The following is a 16,958-nucleotide window of genomic DNA, read 5'->3' as shown; positions in this document are numbered from 1 at the left end:
ATAAAAAAAAAAAAAAGGGCAACAAAAGGAAATAAATAAATAAATATTAAAAAAAAAAAGGAAAAAAAATTATTTACTTATTTATTCCCTTTTGTTGCCCTTGTTGTCTTATTGTTGTTGTTACTGATGTTGTCATTGTTGGGTAGGACAGAGAGAAATGGAGAGAGGCGGGGAAGACAGAGGGGGAGAGAAAGACAGACACCTGCAGATCTGATTCACCACCTGTGAAGTGACTCCCCTGCAGGTGGGGATTATATTTAATTTTTAAAAATATTTATTCCCTTTTGTTGCCCTTGTTGTTTTGTTGTTATTAATGTTATGTTGGACAGGACAGAGAGAAATGGAGAGGGGGGGAAGGCAGAGAGGGGGAGAGAAAGACAGACACCTGCAGACCTGCTTCACTGCTTGTGAAGTGACTCCCTTGCAAGTGGGGAACCAGGGGCTCGAACCGGGATCCTTGTGCTGGTCCTTGTGCTTTTTGCCATGTGCGCTTAACCCGCTGCGCTACCGCCTGACTCCCTATATTTAATTTAAAAAAATTTTCTTATAAAATAAAGAAACACTCAACATGGGCAACATAAGGGAATAAATAAATATTTTTAAAAAAGGAAACACTGACAAAAACCATAGATTAAGAGGGGTACAACTTCACACAATTCCCACCACCAGAACTTCGGATTCCATCCACTCCCCTGATAGCTTTTTTTTTGTAGTTATTATTATTGATGTTGTTGTTATTGGATAGGACAGAGAGAAATGGATAGAGGAGGGGAAGACAGAGGGGGAGAGAAAGACACCTGCAGACCTGCTTCACCACTTGTGAAGCACCTCGCCTGCAGGTGGGGAGCGAGGGCTCGAACCAGGATCCTGACACTGGTCCTTACGCTTTGCGCCACCTGTGCTTAACCTGCTGTGCTACTGCCCAACTCCCCTGACAGCTTTTCTATTCTTTATCCCTCTGGGAGCATGGACCCAGGGTCATTGAGGGTTGCAGAAGGTGGAAGGTCTGGCTTCTGTAATTGCCTCCTGATTGAACATGGGTGTTGACAGGTCAATCCATACTTCCAGCCTGTCTCTTTCCCTAGTAGGGCAGGGCTCTGGGGAAGCGGGGCTCCAGGACACATTGGAAAGAGACAGACAGAAGTTGAGAGGGAGAGAGAGACAAGGAGAGAGAGAGAGAGAGATGCCTGTAGCACTGCTTCACCGATTGTGAAGCTTCCCCCTACAAGTGTGCTTAAACTTGGGTCATTGCACATGGTAACACATGTATTCAACTGAGTGAACCACCACCCAGCCCCTGCCATGTATGATTTTAATGGCTTTACTATTTATAATGATTTTTAAAATGAATTTTTTAAAAGTAATCTTTATTCGATAGAGACAGCCAGAAATCGAGGGGGAAGGGAGTGATAGAGAGGGAAAGCGACAGAGAGATACCTGCAGCACTGCTACACCACTTGTGAAGCTTTCCCCCTGTGGGTAGGGCCTGGGGGCTTGAACATGGGTCCTTGTGCATTGTAGCATATAGTAGTATATATCATATAGTTCACTTGAAATGGACAGTTAAAAACTGATGAGTTGGCCCAGTGCGCAAGAAGCCAATGCTTGTATCTACTGAACCACCTCCTGGGTCACTCTTGTGATTTAAATAATAAGGTAAATCTTTAAAAATATATATACTAGTAGTACAAAATTTTGGAGACTTCTGAAATGTTGAAGAATGTCATGTCAATTAGATATTCATTAATTAAAAGTTTCCCCTACAAGGGCAACAAAAGGGAATAAATAAATTAAATAAATATAAAAAAAAATTAAAAAAAAAAGTTCCCCCTATATTTTTTTATTTTAATACAGAATTTTATAAGGGAAGGGGGAGCTATATATAGGGAGAGAAAAGAAAAATTTGCTGCACTACTCAACTGCTTTTGAAATTTCCTCCCTGCAAGTGGGGACTCAGGCCTTGAACCTGTGTCCTTTCACATGATAACATGTCCACTCTACAAAGTGCACCTTGATCTGGCACCTTTAGTACAGTTTCATTGAAGTGGAAATCCCAGAACTATGCCGTCTTTGATTTCTCAAGAATAATAAATATCCTTTATGTAGGTAGCTCAGAGTACTCTTAGAATTTTTGTGTAAGGGAGTCGGGCAGTAGCACAGCGGTTAAGTGCAGGTGGCACAAAGCACAAGGACCTTCCTAAGGATCCTGGATCAAGCCCCCGACTCCCCACCTTCAGAGGAGTCACTTCACAGGCGGTGAAGCAGGTCTGCAGGTGTCTTTCTTTTTCCCTCTTTGTCTCCCCCTCCTCTCTCCATTTCTCTTTGTCCTATCCAATAACAACAACAATAAAACAACAAGGGCAACAAAAAGGGAAAATGAATAAATAAATATTAAAAAATTAAAAGTATACTAGAGTTTGCAGTGAGTACCCTCCCTAACACTTCCTCTCCACTATTCCAAGCTTTGGGTCCATGATTGCTCAACAATTTGTTTGGCTTTGTATGTTAACTCTCTTTTCAGTCACCAGGTTCCAGATGCCATCAGGATACTAGCCAGGCTTCCCTGGATTGAAGACCCCACCAGTGTGTCCTGGAGCTCAGCTTCCCCAGTGACACACTCTACTAGGGAAAGAGAGAGGCAGACTGGGAGTATGGACCGACCAGTCAACGCCCATGTTCAGCGAGGAAGCAATTACAGAAGCCAGACCTTCTACCTTTTGCAACCCTCAATGACCCTGGGTCCATGCTCCCAGAGGGATAGAGAATGGGAAAGCTACTGGGGAGGGGGTGGGATATGGAGATTGGGTGGTGGGAAAAAAAAAAAAAAAGATTATTTTCTTTGAAAAACTGCTGTAGCTTACAATAAGGGGGTTGGGGATTCAGAGCTCTGGTGGTAACAGTATGGAATTATACCCCTGTTGACATGTAATTTTACAAATTAATATTAAATCACTAAGAAAAAAAAGAATTTTTGTGGAATATTTTTTTTCTTTTTTATATGTAAGTTTAAACATTTTAAATATTTATTTATTCCCTTTTGTTGCCCTTGTTGTTTTATTGTTGTAGTTATTCTTGATGTCATTGTTGTTGGATAGGACAGAGAGAAATGGAGAGAGGAGGGGAAGACGGGGAGAGTAGACAGACACCTGCAGACCTGCTTCGCCACTTGTGAAGCAGCTCCCCTGCAGGTGGGAAGCCAGGGGCTTGAACCAGGATCCTTATGCAGGTCCTTGCGCTTTGTGCCACGTGCGCTTAACCCGCTGCACTACTGCCTGAGTCCCCAAATTTTTTAATATTTAAAAGATATTAACACAAGATAGGGAGAGAAGTGAGAACCATAGCATCTTTCTGGCACATGGGATGCTGAGGATTGAGCTGAGGACTTCATGTTTGAGAATCCAGCATATTACTTATAACACCACTTCCTAGGCACTAATATATATTTTTTCTTTTTCATTTTGTTAAAGACTGAAATCCAGAATGAGGGGAGAGAGAGACAACTGCAACACTGCTCCATTAGTGAAGCTTCCTACTGAGCGATGTGATGTGTACCATACTGGGTGCACCATTGTCTGTCTCCTCCCCCCTTTAAGTTTTTTTTTTTTAATTTTATTTATTTATTCCCTTTTGTTGCCCTTGTTGTTTTATTGTTGTAGTTATTATTGTTGTTGTCATCGTTGTTGGATAGGACAGAGAGAAATGGAGAGAGGAGGGGAAGACAGAGAGGAGGAGAGAAAGATAGACACCTGCAGACCTGCTTCACCGCCTGTGAAGCGACTCCCCTGCAGGTGGGGAGCCGGGGTTCGAACCGGGATCCTTATGCCGGTCCTTGTGCTTTGCGCCACCTGCGCTTAACCCGCTGCGCTACAGCCCGACTCCCCCCCCTTTAAGTTTTTTGTCACTTTTATTAGGGTGTATTTTTTTAAGCTTTTTTTTTTTTCCCACTAGAGCACTACTCAGCTCTGGCTTGTAGTGATGGATTGAACCTGGACTTTCAAGCTTCAGGCATGTGAGTCTCTTTGCATAATCATTATGCTATCTCCTACCCTAGAGTTTTTTCAGAAATATATGTTTTTTATTATTTATTTAAAAAGGGAGAGATTAACAAAACCATAGGATAGGAGGGGTACAACTCCACAGAATTCCTGCCAACAGATCTCTATATCCCAGCCCCTACCCTGATAGCTTTCCCATTCTTTATCCCTCTAGGAATATGGACCCAAGGTCATTGTGGGTTGTAGAAGGGGGAAGGTCTGGCTTCTGTAATTGCTTCCCCACCAAACATGGGCGTTGGCTGGTCGATCCATACTCCCAGTCTGCCTCTCTCTTTCCCTAGTAGAGTGGGTCTCTGGGGAATCGGAACTCCAGGACACATTGGTCGGGTTGTCTGTCCAAGAAAGTCTGGTCAGCATCATGCTGACATCTGGAACCTGGTGGCTGAAAAGAGAGTTAACATACAAAGCCAAACAAATTGTTGAACAATTATGGACCTAAACACTGGGATAGTGCAGATGAAGTGTTGGGGGCTACTCACTGCAAACTATTGTGTACTTTTGCTTTCAGGTATATATTTTGCCTTAGTTTATGGATACGTGTGAACATAGGCTCTATCTCAGGGGACCTGGTCTATCTCTAGGTTTTAGGACTTTGTTAGGAAGTGAACCACCTGGAATGGAACTAGAGAATACTATGAAAGGAAAGGTCTCACCTGAGTAATGAAGCTGAAGTCTCTGGACACAGTCTGAAGTGAAGCATGCTGAGGAGGCACTTGTTGCACTGATTAGGTTGTGATCAGTGGATGAAAGATTATTTGATATGAATTGAGAGGAGCATGCAGGAAAGTGCACCCCACCCTAAGGTTCCAGGACTGGGGGAAATATAGAATCTATAGTGGAAATATAAGGTTCCTCCTGTCTTAGGGTGTGCCGGGCTACGTGGGGGTGCTTCTTCCCAGGTGCGTACTCTCTGGGTTGGAGAGAACTCGACCTGAGCCAGGATGGCCTGCTACTCACTCAATGACACAGGAGATAGATGACTCAGGAACCAAACACGTGGTGTGAGGTAATGCAATGTCTTTATTTGATCAGAGAGACAATGCTTTTATAGGATAGAGCCGGAAGTGACAAATAGAAAACAGAAATGGCTAGGAAGAGGGGTGGAGAAAGGCAAAAGTGGGCTGAGAAGGTATAAACTTCCCTAGCAACTGTTGTGGTGGTTTTGACTGGTGGGATTAATGTTACCCTGCAGGTAGGGCGGGTCTCAAAGAAGATAGATCAAAGGAATGGAATGGGTGGGGATCTTTCAATGATTATGTAAATAGGCCATACTATCAGCAATGCAGGGTGGAGCAGGGGGAGCTGGCCTAATGCCAAGCTGGCTTAATGACAAGAGTTCAAGGAGACAATGGATAGTTATTGTTATCACATTATTTGGTAATTGGGGTAACTTTGAAAAGTCCCTTTGTTAGGGTTTGCTGTATAATACCCAATATCTTGTATATAGCTGTGCCACTGGTTGCTTCTGTTCTCCCTGGTCTAGGTGTTGTTAAAGTTTGGGGGCTCCAGCAGGCCAGGCTAGCGTCATGGTGGTAGACAGAGGTAGACTCGGGGACACACGGCTGGGCTGAGAAGCTGCAGTTTAATCTTTATTCACAAATGGGCAAATCACCACACCATGTGCTTCTCCATCATTCTCCCTCTGCCGCTGCTGCTGGGACTCTGCATGTCCTTAGCATATGGGGCGGGGAGAAAGAGGGGTGCGAAACTAGCAAGGGCCAAACCATTTCTCTCAGAGGTAGGAGGAAGGGGGCCAAACCAACACGAAGAATACCAACATCTAGGTTTTGAGAGAGTCAACATATCAAAGACTCAGCCTATGTATTAAAAAGATTTAGTCTGTGCTTTAAAAAGTTTGAGACAATCAATTTTCCCCCTCTCATATTAATTAAATGGTGATTTATATGACTACAAATTAATAGGAGTTTACATAAACACCATTCCCACCACCAAAAGACTGTCCCATCCCACCCCCAACCCCTGCCGCCCCGGGAAGCCAAATGTCCACCCTTATACTCACCCCAGAGTTTTACTTTGGTGCCCTATTTTTAGAAATATTTTAGTAAAAGATATAGAGAAAAAGATACAGAGGAACACTTTTCAGCTTTTTTTTTCTTAAAATTTTTTTTTTTAATATTTATTTTATTTATTTATTTCCTTTTGTTGCCCTTGTTGTTTTATTGTTGTGGTTATTATTGTTGTTGTCGTTGTTGGATAGGACAGAGAGAAATGGAGAGAGGAGGGGAAAACAGAGAGGAGGAGAGAAAGATAGACACCTGCAGACCTGCTTCACCGCCTGTGAAGCGACTCCCCTGCAGGTGGGGAGCCGGGGTTCGAACCGGGATCCTTATGCCGGTCCTTGTGCTTTGTGCCACCTGCGCTTAACCCACTGCGCTATAGCCCGCCTCCCCACTTTTCAGCTTTTTAAAATATTTATTTATTCTTAATTTTATAGGACAGAGAAAGTGAGAGAAGGGGAAATAGATGGGGGAGAGAAAGACACCTGCAACACTTCACTACTTGTGAAGCATCTGCCTGCAGGTGGGGCCTGGGAGATTGAACCTGGATCCTTGTGCACTGTAATGTGTGTTCTTAACCTGGCGCACTACCACCTGCACACCCCCATTTTAAAAGATTTATTTATTTCTAATATTTTACTTATTTATGAGAAAGATAGGAGGAGAGAGAGAAAGAACCAGACATCACTCTGGTAAATGTGCTGCTGGGAATTGAACTCAGTACCTCATGCTTGAGTGTCTAATGCTTTATCTACTGCACCACCTCCCGAATCACAAAGACTTACTTATTATATGTGTGAGACAGAGTATTTTACATGAGACATAGAGAAATAAGCCACTCTGGTATACATGATAACAGGGAATAAACCTGGAATCTGGAATGGAGGTTCATGCTCTACTAGTTGAGTTATTTCTCCAGCCACAAGTTTAAACTGCTTGTGCTGAGGGAAGGGAAGAGGAAATGTCCAGCATGTGTCCATAGATTTGCTTTTGGGTTTCATGATTGTCTATTGCCCTAACTATTCTATGCCTTCTCTGGTTGTACTCCTTTCAAGTCCCTTATATTCAGTGATGCTTGTCTTTTTCATTAGAGGTGACCTGACTGAGGATTTGGTCTTCACTCGAAGAGGTCTCGATCGATTTATTTCCCGGCAAGAAGGACCTCTCAGTCCCTTCTTAGGTCATCTTGATGAGGATTACCGAACAAGAGAAACTTACCTGCATCGTTCTGATTATAGCCCTCATGTTAGTTGTCATGATGAGTTATTACAGGGAACAGAACAGAACAGAAACAAGCTGAAGGGCTCCTATTATATACGACCTGAGGAAAGGAGCAGGGAGGCCAAACGCCCTCGTTATGATGACAGAGAGAAGATACACAGCAGGGGAGATGATCAGCCAGGTTTTACATCAGGAACACGCAATTATCGACAGCGTAGGCGAAGCCCTAGCCCTGAATTTCTGGACCCTGAGTTTGAAGTACTGGATCATGCCCAGCGTAAACGAGAAGAGGAGAAAGACCGAAGTAGGATCCTGAATCAGGAACTGTTGACAGTTGATGATGGTGGCACTAGCTGTCCCATTCCTGGATTATCAACTGTCCTGCCATCATCCGAACCAGGATATTCTTTACATCATCCTGCTGAAGTATCTGTGATGCCCAAGAAATCCATTCTGAAGAAACGGATTGAAGTGAACGTGGACTCCTCTGTGCAGGTCTGTGTTGTATTTCTCTCTCTGCCCTCCAACCTCCTCTTTTAGATAAAAGCAGACAGAAGTAAAGAAACCACATCACTGAGACTTTTTCAATGTGGTGAGGACTGGATTTGAACCTGAGTTTGCTGCATTTATTTATTTTTGCCTCCAGGGTTATTGCTGGGGTTCGGTGCCTGCACCACGAATCCACTGCTCCTGGAAGCTATTTTTTTCCCCCTTTATAAAATTTTTAGTATTATTTTTAAATTTTCCCCTTTTGTTGCCCTTATTTTTTATTATTATTGTGGTTATTATTGTTGTTACTGATGTCATTGTTGTTGGATAGGACAGAGAGAAATGGAGAGAAGAGGGGAAGATGGGGAGAGAAAGACAGACACCTGCAGACTTGCTTCACTGCTTGTGAAGTGACCTCCCTGCAGGCAGGGAGTCGGGGGCTTGAACCTGGATCCTTAATACCAGTCCTTGCACTTAGTGCCATGTGTGCTTAACCCACTGTGCTACCACCCAACTCGCTTTGCTATATTTCTTTAGGGTGTCATGTTAGTTCTCTAAAATCTTAAAGCTTAGTTACTGTCCAGGGGGCTGTGTTCAGAATATATGCTGGGCCCATATTGCCATTCTGATGAGCTGCTCTGCTGTACATTTCCACTGCGCCATCTCCTGGACCACTCTGCTGTACATTTCCAAGGGAATCTTTTTTTTCATAAACTTTTTAAAAATTTATTTATTTATTGTATAGACACAGCCAGAAATCAAGAGGGAAGGGGAAGATAGGAAGAGAGACAGAGAGATACCTGAAACACTGCTTTACCACTTGCAAAGCTTTCCCCCTGCAGGTGGGGACTGGGGCCTTGAACTTGGGTCCTTGTGCATGGTAACAAGTACACTCAAGCAGGTGCACCACCACCTGGCCCCCCAAGGAAACCTTTAGGCCTCCTAATGCCTCAGTAGAAGAGGGCTACTGCCATATATTTAGGGTTTCTAAACATATTTTAGAGAGTTTCTGTTGGAATGTTTTTACTCTGAATTGGATAGGCCTGTATAAATCTTGGAGTATGGGGTTATTTGACAAGATTTTTTTTTTTTTGTTTTGATTTTTCTTTTTTTTTATATTTATTTATTTTCCCTTTTGTTGCCCTTGTTTTCCATTGTTGTTGTAGTTATTATTGTTGTTGTTATTGTACAGGACAGAGAGAAATGTGGAGAGGAGGGGAAGACAGAGGGGGAGAGAAAGACAGACACCTGCAGACCTATTGCACTGCCTGTGAAGCGACTACCTTACAGGTGGGGAGCCAGGGGCTTGAACCGGGATCCTTATGCCGGTCCTTGCGCTTTGCACCATGTGTGCTTAACTGCCCAACTCCCTATTTGACAATAATTTAACAAATATTTTATTTATTACTTATTGGATACAGACAGAAATGAAGAGGTAAAGGGGAAATAGGGAGAAACACCTGTAGCACTGCTTCACTTCTCATGAAGCTTTCTCCCTGCAGGTGGAAACCTGGGGTTTGAACGCAGGTTCTTGAGCATTGTAACATGTGGGCTCAGCCAGGTGAATAACTGCCTGGCCCTGACAATAGTTTTATTTTTCATCAAAACATAACTTAAGTCTGGCTTATTATGATGGTGGTGCCAGGGGTTGATCCCAGAACATGCACCTTAGAGCCTCAGGCATGAAAATCTTTAAAATCACTGTGATATTTTCTGGCCTGTGGCAATAAAACTTCACCTTTTAAAATTTTAAAAAAATATTTATTTATTCAACAGAGACAGCTAGAAATTGAGAGGAAGGGGGAGACAGGGAGACAGAGAGATACCTGAAGCCCTGCTTCACCACTTGTGAAGCTTTCCCCCTGCAGTCCTTTTTTTTTTTTTTTTTTTTTTTTTAAATCAGAGCACGACTAAACTAGTTTATGGTGGTACAGAGTTTGGAACCTCAGACACAAAAGTCTTTGCATGACCATTATGTTCTTTCCCCTGTCCATGGCAGTACTCAAATGGTAAAGAGAGGAAATGATCTGACATTCCTCATCTTTTTTTTTTTTTTTAATTTCTTTATTAGGGAATTAATGTTTTACATTCAATAGTAAATACAATAGTTTGTACATGCATAACATTCCCCAGTTTCCTATTTAACAATACAACCCCCACTATGTCATTTATCATCCTTCATGGACCTGTATTCTCCCCACCCACCCACCCCAGAGTCTTTTACTTTGGTGCAATATGCCAATTCCAGTTCAGGTTCTACTTGTGTTTTCGTTTCTGATCTTGTTTTTCAGCTTCTCCCCGAGAATGAGATCATCCCATATTCATCCTTCTGTTTCTGACTTATTTCACTTAACATGAATTTTTCAAGGTCCTCATCTTTTTTTTTCTTCCAAAGATTTTATTTATTTACAATGAGAAAGACAGGAGAGAGAAAGAACCAGACATCACTCTGGTAGATGTGCTGCTGGGGACTGAACTCAAGACTTCATGCTTGAGAGTCCATTGCTTTGTCCAGTGCTTTATTCACTGCACCACTCCCAGACCACACTTTCCTCATTTCTTTTACAAAGAAGACAAAATTTATGTGGTAGTGGGAGTCGGTAGTGGGAGTCGGTCGTAGCGAAGCAGGTTAAGCACAGGTGGCGCAAAGCGCAAAGACCGGCCTGAGGATCCTGGTTTGAGCCCTCACCTGTAGGGGAGTCGCTTCACTTTCTCTCCCCCTCTCTGTCTTCCCTTCCTCTCTCCATTTCTTTCTGTCCTATCCAACAACAACGACATCAATAACTACAACAATGTAACAACAAGGGCAACAAAAGGGAATTAATAAATAAATAAATTATGTGGTTAGTATGTTGGGCCATTAGTTTAGGTGATTCCAATTCTGTACTCACCTCTCTAATTACTTTGCTTTGTAATTTTTATTTTTTAATTTATTTTTATTTGTTATTATTATCATTTTGTTTTTTTGTTTTTCCCTTTTGTTGCCCTTGTTTTATTGTTGTTGTAGTTATTTTTGTTCTTGTTACTGGTGTTGTCGTTGTTAGATAGGACAGAGAGAAATGGAGAGAGGAGGGAAAGACGGAGAGGGGAGAGAAAGACAGACACCTGCAGACCTGCTTCACCGCCTGTGAAGCGACTTCCCCTGTATGTGGGAAGCTGGGGGTCTCAAATCGGGATCCCTATGCCGATCCTTGCGCTTCATGGCACATGCGCTTAACCTGCTGCGCTACCCGCCCGATCCCCTATTATTATTGTTTTACCAGAGTATTGCTTAGCTCTGGCTTATGGTGGTATGGAGGATTGAACCTGGGACTTTAGAGCCTCAGCTATGAGAGTCTCTTTGCATTATGCTATATACCTGCCTGTTTTGTGATTTTTAGAAAAGTTAACTCTCTTTTTTGTCTTATATTTCTCCTTCATTTATGAAATGATTATCAGTCAAGAGCACTAGTTTTTAGCTGTCCTCTTAGGAGCTAAAGTGTCTAAGGGAGTGGGACCAGGTGGTGGCACACCTAGTCAAGTGCACACACTATAGTGTGGAATGTCCTGGGTTCAAGCCTCTGATCTCCACCTGTATGGGGAAAGCTTCACCAGTGGTGAAGTAGAGCTGCAGGTGTCTCTATCTTTCTCCTTCTCTCTCTCCCCTTTCCCTCTCAATTTCTGTCTCTATCCTATAATAAATATAATAAAATTTCAATTTCAAAAAAAGGGTCTAGGGTGCTTTATTAGAATACAAACTTTGAGGGGAGTTGGGCAGTAGTGCAGCGGGTTAAGTGTAGGTGGCACAAAGCGCAAGGACTGGCGTAAGGATCCCAGTTTGAGCCCCCGCCTCCCCACCTGCAGGGGAGTTGCTTTACAGGCGGTGAAGCAGGTCTGCAGGTGTCTATCTTTCTTTCCTCCTCTCTGTCTTCCCCTCCTCTCTCGATTTCTTTCTGTCCTATCCAACAACATCAATAAAACAAGGGCAAAAAAAGGGGAAAAAAAAGAATACAGACTTTGATAGGGTTCTGAATTTATTTTGCTTTTATTTTGGTGATACAAAGAAAACAAGCTGGTAGGGAGGGGGTGGGTTATGGAGATTGGGTGGTGGGAATTGTGTGGAGTTGTACCCCTCCTACCTTATGTTTTTGTTAATTAATCCTTTCTTAAATAAAAAATTAAAAGAAAAAAGAAAAAAAGAAAAAAGAAAACAAGCTGGTGCCTTTGAATTCAGTTACTTTGAAATGGACAACAATGTTGTGAGGTTTCGGGATTTGGATGGTAGCACACTGGGTTAAGTGCACATAAAAAGTGCAAGGATCCCAGTTCAAGCCCCCTGGCTCCCCACCTGCAGGGGGCTTGCTTCACAAGAGATGAAGCAGGCCTGCAGGTGTCTTATCTTTCTCTCTCCCTCTCTGTCTTCCCCTCCTCTCTCAGTTTCTCTGTGTCCTATCCAACAACAAACAAACAAACTAACAAAAAACCCGGAAAAGATAAGAGTCAAGAGCAGTGGAGTAGTGCAGGCACCGAGCCCCAGCAATAACCCTGGAGACAGAAAAAAAAAAAGTGAGGTTTCTATTTTTAAAAATTTTTTAAAAATTATCTTTATTTATTGGATAGAGACAGCCAGAAATAGAGAGGGTAGGGAAAATAGGGAGAGAAAAAGAGAGACACTTGCAGCCCTGCTTTACCACTTGCAGAGCTTTCCCTCTGCAGGTGGGGACCGGGTGCTTGAACCTGGGTCCTTGAGCTCTTTCTCTCTCTCTCTTTCTTTCTTTTTAAGATTTTTTTTTTAGTATTTATTTATTTATTCCCTTTTGTTGCCCTTGTTTTATTGTTGTTGTTGTTGGATAGGACAGAGAGAAATGAAGAGAGGAGGGGAAGAAAGAGAAGGAGAAAGACACCTGCAGACTCGCTTCACTGCTTGTGAAGTGACTCCCCTGTAGGTAGGGAGCCGAGGGCTCGAACCCGGATCTTGTGCCTGTCCTTGTGCTGTGCACCACCTGAGATTAACCCCGCTGAACTACCACCCATCTTCCTGTCTGCTTTATTTCTGGTTCTCCTATGATGTGTGTGTGTGTGTGTGTGTGTGTGTGTGTGTGTTTTTTTTCTCCTTGCCAGGACTTCTTCATTCTAGACTATAACTTTTTTTTTCCAGCTAGAGAGACAGAGAGCAGAGAGAGAGGTAGGGAGAGAAACCACAACCCTTCAATGTGGGCTGGCCTCAAATCAGAGTCACACATGGTAAAGCTATGTTGCTAGCCCTCTCCTTTGCTATAGAAGAAGCATGTGGAGTGGCTGGGTGGTGGCACACCTACCTGGTTGAGCACATACCAGTATTCAAGGAACCAGACTCGAGTCCTCAGTCCCCAGTCCCCAACTGTAGGAGGAAAGCTTCACAAAAGGTGAAATGGGGAGTCTGGCGGTAGAGCAGCAGGTTAAGCACACATGCACAAAGTGCAAGGACTGGTGGTAGGATCCCAGTTCGAGTGCCTGGCTCCCCACCTGCAGGGGAGTTGCTTTACAAGTGCTGAAGCAGGTCTGCAGGTGTCTGTCTTTCTCTCCCCCTCTCTGTCTTCCCCTCCTCTCTCCATTTCTCTCTGTCCTAACGACGACATCAATAACCACAATAACTACAGCAACAATAAAAAAAAAAGGGCAACAAAAGGGAAAATAAATAAATACTTTAAAAAAAAAGGTGAAATGGTGCTGTGGGTCTCTCTTCCTCTATGTCTCTTGCTTTCTTCTCAATTTCTCTCCATCTCTATCCAAAATAAGTAAAGTAAAGCAAAAAAGCATATGGAGAGAGCCTGATTCTGGCTAAGCATACCCATAATTCTTTTCTTTTTTGAGTCATTTGGGACCTTGTTCGTACATGAAGCACCATGCAGTGATTCACTAGCCCCAGGCTGTTTTGTTTTGTTTTTTTCCCTTTTTGTTTTTTCATTCAGATAGAGACACAGAAAGGATGGTACTGTGATGTGGTGTTAGGTCCTGAACCTGTGTGGTATGAATGAAAAAACAGACACTTAACTAGATAGTGAGCTGTCCCTCCAGCCTACTCTTCATTCATTAATACTTATATTTTTCTGAGATTCTACAGAGGCTAAATCTGTTATGTTTGTGTTTTCAGCATGAAAGTTTTTCCAGCAATACTAGTTCCAGCCAGGATCATTCTCTCTATTCTGGACGTCCATCTCTCTCATTAAGTGATGCTACTGCTACTTTTGCCTCTGAGATTGAAAACAGCGGGGGGACTGTGGTAGATACTCCCTTGAGTGAACCTCAGGGCAACCCCTACCAAAGGGGTCCTCTCACTGGACAGACCAAACACAACAGCCCTTTTAGAGAGAAGTTTGGAAGTTTCCTGTGCCATAAAGACAAACTGAATATGAAAACTGAGGGACATGGACAACACACAGACTTCTTGCTGCCTCATGAGAGAGCCAGCCAGGATGGCAATGGATTTTCTCGTATTCTGAGTCTGTTGGCAGATTCTGCTAGTACACAGGAAAAAAGTCAATGCAGCTTCCCTGACATTGAGGATGAGGAGAAATTTCTTTATGGAGATGAAGAAGATTTAAAGGCAGGATCTCCACCAAAGCCCCTTGGTGGCTCAGAAGATGAAGCTGTAAGGCAGAAGCCGAGCAGCCTAACCTCATCAACTCCATCTATTAAGCTAGAATCAGAAGAACCTAATCCAGAATATGCTAAGATTCATGATTTGCTCAAGACCATAGGACTGGATATTGGGGTTGCAGAGTTTAGTAAGATGGGTGTACGTACCCAGGAACGACTTCATGGCAAAAAGCCATTACGTGCATCAGCTGACCGACGCACCTCAGTTGACCAGCGCTTTTCTTCTGACCGATACTCTTCAGTTGACCGATACTCTTCAGTTGACCGATACTCTTCAGTTGACCGATACTCAGTTGACCGACGTTTCTCAGCTGATCGGTGTACCTCAGATCTTCACAGTCTAGAAAGCCAGGAGAAACACCATAACAGTATTCACTCCCCAGAGGTGTCACATGCACATTCAGTCTCATCTATGGATCCTTACCTGCACACAAAAAGTAACCCCCCATTCCTAAAGTCTGCCCAGCCAATTGGTCACATTGCAGGAACAGAGTTGGTTGGCAGAGGATTTCAGTCATCTGTCACAGTCAGATGCATGTTGCCATCAGTTCCTCCTACCCCACTTAGACTTACACACCCTCCTCCTTTATCTCAGTTTCGTTTGCCAAGGTCTTCGCAGTTTTCTGCAGCTCGGATACCTCCAAACTACCAAGGATCTGGCATTTCTCCTCCCTCCTTTGATGCCTATAGTCACTACATGGCATACGCAGCCTCAAGATGGCCTATATATCCCACCTCTCAACCTTCAGGCCACCCTTTATGTGAACCACATAGGCTAATACCAGTTACCAAACAGACGACTCGTAGCCGTCCCAATCTCCGTGTGATTCCTACTGTGACTCCTACTAAATCCAAGCCGGAGGCAACAGCACTTGGCTCAGTTTCTAATGTCCAAAATCCTGTGCAGGAATCCACCCCATCATCTCTCATAAAATATAATCCAGAGAAGATCTCTGATGAAAAGAACCGTGCTTCCCAGAAGCAGAAGGTGAGTATTAGCACTTGGTTTTCTCTCTTAATATAAGTTTGTATTTATCTTTTAGTAGTACTGTTTGTCAGCCCCCCCCCCCCTTTTGCCTCCAGGGTTACTGCTGGGGCTTAGTGTCTGCACCATGAATCCACTGCTCCTGGAAGCCATTTTTTTCCTCCTTTTGTTGCCCTTGTTGTAGCCTTGTTGTGGTTATTATTGTTATTATTGATGTCGTTCGTTGTTGGATAGGACAGAGAGAAATGGAGAGGAGGGGAAGACGGGGAGAGAAAGACAGATACCCGAAGACCTGCTTCACTGCCTGTGAAGCAACTCCCCTGCAGGTGGGGAGCTGGGGGCTCGAACCATGGGCTTACCCGGTCTTTGCGCTTCATTCGTTTGAATGAAGGAGCATCAGCAAATCTGTTTCCCAAAGTTTTCAATCTCCTTCCTTTTTTTTTTTTTTTTTTTTTTTGCCTTCAAGGTTATCACTGGGGCTTGGTGCCTGCACTACAAATCCACTGCTCCTGGAGGCCATTCTTCCCATTTTGTTGCCCTTGTTATAGTTATTGTCATAGCTGCTGTTGTTGGATAGGACAGAGAGAGGGGAAGATAGAGAAGAGAGAAAGACACCTGCAGACCTATTTCACCTATTTGTGAAGTGACCCCATGCAGGTGGGGAGTCGAGGGCTTGAACCGGGATCATTACTCCGGCCCTTCCGCTCTGTGCCATGTGACTTGAACCCACTGTGCTACTTCCCAGCCCCCCCACCTCCCTTTTTTTTTTAACCAGAGCACTGCTCAACTCTGGTTTATGGTGACTCTGGAAGATTGAACCACTCAGATATATGTGGTGCTGGGGAATGAACCCAGGGCTTTATGCTACAAATTCTGCATACTGCCTGCTAAGCTACCTTTCTCTAGCTGCACAATAAATCTTTTAAGATTTATTTATGGGAGGGACAAGAAGAGAGAAAGAACCTGAGTTTCACTTTTTTAAAATGATTTTTTAATATTTATTTTCTCTTTTGTTGCCCTTGTTTTTTCATTTTTATAGTTATTATTATTGTTGTTATTGATATTGTCGTTACCGGATAGGACAGAGAGAAGTCAAGAGAGGAGGGGAAGACAGAGTGGGAGAGAAAGATAGACACCTGCAGACCTGCTTCACCACCTGTAAAGAGACTCCCCTGCAGCTGGGGAGCCGGGGGCTCGAACCAAGATCCTTAGGCTGGTCCTTGCACTTCTTCTTCTTCTAGCGTTTGCCCTTCTTCCGTAGCCAGTCAACAGCATCAGGTTGAGCCTGATGTAAAGTTTCGAGACCTCCTTTGAATCTGGAGAGGTGGCAGTCGTTGACTATGTGGGTCATAGTCTGTCTGTAGCCGCAGGGGCAGTTCGGGTTGTCTCTGGCTCCCCAGCGGTGGAACATAGCGGCGCACCGGCCATGGCCTGTTCAATAGCGATTGAGGAGGGCCCAATCATAACGTGCTAGGTCAAAGCCGGGTTGACGCTTGCAGGGGTCTGTGATGAGGTATTTGTTCTTTACCTCAGCTGACTGCCAGCTCTGTTTCCAAGAGACTGGAACAGAGA

The 16,958-nt window shown here is 43.6% G+C and overlaps 1 protein-coding gene across 1 annotated transcript in view; it reads left to right on the top strand.

Moving 5' to 3' along the window:
• Positions 1-16,958, top strand: part of LOC103120080 (zinc finger protein 318) — a 55,572-nt gene that overhangs the window by 12,473 nt on the left and 26,141 nt on the right. Inside the window, exons 3-4 of the mRNA XM_007530450.3 lie at positions 7,165-7,789; positions 13,896-15,389. Of these exons, the coding sequence (XP_007530512.1) occupies positions 7,165-7,789; positions 13,896-15,389 (2,119 nt within the window). The remainder of the gene's footprint in view (positions 1-7,164; positions 7,790-13,895; positions 15,390-16,958) is intronic.

Source organism: Erinaceus europaeus, chromosome 4, assembly GCF_950295315.1.
Source record: "Erinaceus europaeus chromosome 4, mEriEur2.1, whole genome shotgun sequence".
In the NCBI taxonomy this organism is placed as follows: Eukaryota; Metazoa; Chordata; class Mammalia; order Eulipotyphla; family Erinaceidae; genus Erinaceus; species Erinaceus europaeus.
The sequence above is the reverse complement of the archived record's forward strand: the minus strand, read 5'-3'. Positions and strand labels throughout refer to the sequence as shown.